The sequence below is a fragment of the Cupressus sempervirens genome, chromosome 2, assembly GCF_028749045.1.
Source record: "Cupressus sempervirens isolate cs-2001-9-10 chromosome 2, ASM2874904v1, whole genome shotgun sequence".
Classification (NCBI taxonomy): domain Eukaryota; kingdom Viridiplantae; phylum Streptophyta; class Pinopsida; order Cupressales; family Cupressaceae; genus Cupressus; species Cupressus sempervirens.
Genome location: NC_143119.1, coordinates 281225687 through 281228800, shown reverse-complemented (window position 1 = coordinate 281228800; position 3114 = coordinate 281225687). Strand labels below are relative to the sequence as shown.

The 3114-nt window shown below is 39.0% G+C and overlaps 1 protein-coding gene across 1 annotated transcript; it reads left to right on the top strand.

Moving 5' to 3' along the window:
- Positions 1 to 1331: 1331 nt before the first annotated feature.
- On the top strand, positions 1332 to 2251 carry LOC149572149 (ethylene-responsive transcription factor ERF015-like). The gene has a single exon (XM_089810636.1). It carries the CDS (start codon positions 1476 to 1478, stop codon positions 2079 to 2081), a length of 606 nt encoding a protein of 201 aa, XP_089666762.1. The 5' UTR covers positions 1332 to 1475; the 3' UTR covers positions 2082 to 2251.
- The last annotated feature ends 863 nt before the right edge of the window (positions 2252 to 3114 follow it).

The following is a 3114-nucleotide window of genomic DNA, read 5'->3' as shown; positions in this document are numbered from 1 at the left end:
TGGTTGCAATTGATCTCCTAAATTTAAATCCCCAAACACAAATTGGTAACTCCACTTCTTTCTTAGTAGTGACCATAAGTCAACTTTGTACACATGTTTGCATGATAAGATGTTGTGTAGGTATTTTAAAGTATTCAATGTGTAATGAATTCATATTCAACTACAAGGACATTTTATTGAGAGCCCACCTGCAATCTAACGGTGAACTGGGGTGATCTCCACTTATGAAGTCTTATGTTCCACTCTCACCCACTATAATATATGTGGACATGTCCACTTTGTACTAAAGAAAAGGTAAAATTAATTGTAAGATGAAATTTAATTTGGAGCACTACAAAGAACCCATTGCAACAAGATTTGGTTACAATTTATCTATATGCTAGAGAACATTATCAATAAACATTTGCCAAAGGTTATAAAGTTGATATGTCACTAGAATTGACAAAAAAAAAACTTGACATCCATAATCCGATAACTTCCTTCAAGATATTTTAATAACTAGATGCAGCCAAACATGACTTTGGACATTAAATTTAACCTAATTACATTTTCACGTGAGAATATGAATTTTTCAAATAATTATAAGTGACTTCAAACTACTAAGACCTAAACCATGGAAAAATTCAAATATTCTAATTATGAAACAATAAATAAATTAAGAATACCAATTTGTAACATATTTTACGCGACATCAACACCATTATCCATCAAAATTTCTAAAACTAAATACTCTATAAAATTAAAAAATAATAACAATTAATTAATAGAAACAATGTATACTTTATTGCTTCATATGTAAGGAAACCCAAAAACAATTTATGTAAAATATAACCTTAAATCAATTTGTGTTTCCGCCTCCGCCCCTCCACCACCCCCCCCCACAAAAAAGAAGAAACACACAAAATCAAATTGTCCCACCGCCCCCACCCCAAATGTCGAATGCACCAATCGAAAGGCACCTGTCACCGACCATAAGGACCCCACAGTGGACAACGCAATGCGTACATGCTTGTCTCCCTAACACTTCACTTCACAAGACTTAATGCCTAAGTCACTGAAATATCTTGAAAGACGTCAGCGTTCTTTACTGTTAGTGTTATCCCTTTTCATACTGAGGGCGGTGCGCACATTGTTATTTGCCCAACTATGATATCTATTCACATACCACACGTGACGCAATCTATGTTTTTTCCGGTCTCCGAGGACTTTCTCGACACATCCCGCAGATTAGCCTGCCTATCCACAGCTTTCACTTCTAGAGACTAGAAAGTAGAACGCTTTTCAGTCCACGCGCTTCCTACGCTGAGACACCCAGATTACTCTCGCTATATATAAAAACACTCACCCGACTCCTACCTTAATTTCTTCACATTAACTTATTACTCTGACCTCTCATTACCAACAAATAACTCACTTCTTTTTCTGCCCGTAAATTAGTCAAAGCACTAAAAAAGCGTTCAACTTGTTTCCCCAATATGAGCACATCTCATAGAGTATCATCAAGTCGCCATGGCCCTTCTTCACCTGCGGACAATCGAAAGAGTCGCCGATTTAAGGGAGTCCGAATGAGAAAATGGGGGAAATGGGTCTCTGAAGTGAGAATTCCCAATTGCAAAGGCAAGATTTGGCTGGGCTCCTTTGACACGCCCGAGCAGGCCGCACGTGCTTTCGACGCCGCCACATATTGCCTGCGAGGACCTCTTGCTAAATTCAATTTCCCCAATTCCCTTCCCGCCATTCCCTCTGCAACGCCCCTTTCTCCTCAACAAATTCGCCAGGCCGCAGTCAATTATGCTCTTGGCCTAATTCCCTCCGCCGAAAGCACAACTAATTTGTCGGAGAATGCTACGCCGCCGCCGCCTCTGCCGCCGCAGCCGTCAAGATTGTCAGTGAGTTCAGAAATGGGAGCGTCAAGTGAGGCCGTTGAAGAGCTGGACTCTGCCATGTGGGATTCCCTCTTTGCTGATTCCGACTACAATCATTCCTTCGATTTCAAGAATTTTCCCTTTCTACAACCTTCCACGTCGCCCAGAGAAGAGCAGGGGCCCCTTTTGTTCGATGACATTGCTGACCTTCACTGACAAGCGAAGTGGAGTGGTCGTCTCTCATTGTTTCCAGTCACAGCAATGCACTCTATCTCTGTTATAAGTTCAGGGGCAAGTCCTCCAATTTGGTCTCCTTCCAAAATTATATGGTTCCGAGGTCCAAGAATGAATTATTAATGGGTCAATTCTTTTATTTTTTTTTTAAATTATGGTGCAATTTTAAATTAGTCCCTTGGAAAATGCTTATGACATTTTCTTGTATTATGGTTTGTGGAAGTCATAAAATTTATGTTAGATTACTTTTTCCTTGCAGGATTCTTAGCACAATTTTGGGAATTAAAGCATACATATTTTCATTATTTTGAGGTAAGTAAGCTTTAAGCAGTCATGGACATGCTTACTTTTTCCTTGGAGGATTCTTAGCACAATTTTGGGAATTAAAGCATAGATATTTTCATTCTTTCGAGGTAAGTAAGATTTAAGGAGTCATGGACATGCTTAAACAAGAAACTGATAGCGGAATATTGTGGTATGTGGTGAGGGAGGGGCGAGGGAGGTATGGGGGACAGGGTGTTGGGACTCAAAATCGAAGCCCCAATTTTGAGTACCACTAAAAAATTAAGCCCTATAAGTGCTTTTTGATGCATATGTACCCGACTGTCCATTTGAGGCCTAAGAGGTGTTTAATGTTTCTAACACCATGCATTCAATGCGTCTATGTGTTCCATGATGATAAATTGTTATTTCGAGCCATTTTGTGAAGTCCAATTTGGAGCAAAGTTCAAATCTGTATTTTGCCCTAAGTGTCAAACAATGACAAAGGGTTATGTTTGCAATTGAATATCTCGCACCTAGTAACGTTTCATGACTCACCACTTTGAAAGTATTTAGTGTTCATATCAGAGAGCCTATGTTTCAAATTTTAAGTTGTTTCGAATCCGTTTGACTAGGTTTTGAATTTCTCAAAGTTGGTCATTTATCGATGTCATGCCAATGTGAATTATTCTAAATTCTGGGAAGCCCTGTTTGACCGGTTATAATTTTGACCCAATTGATCAAAATGCTAAAA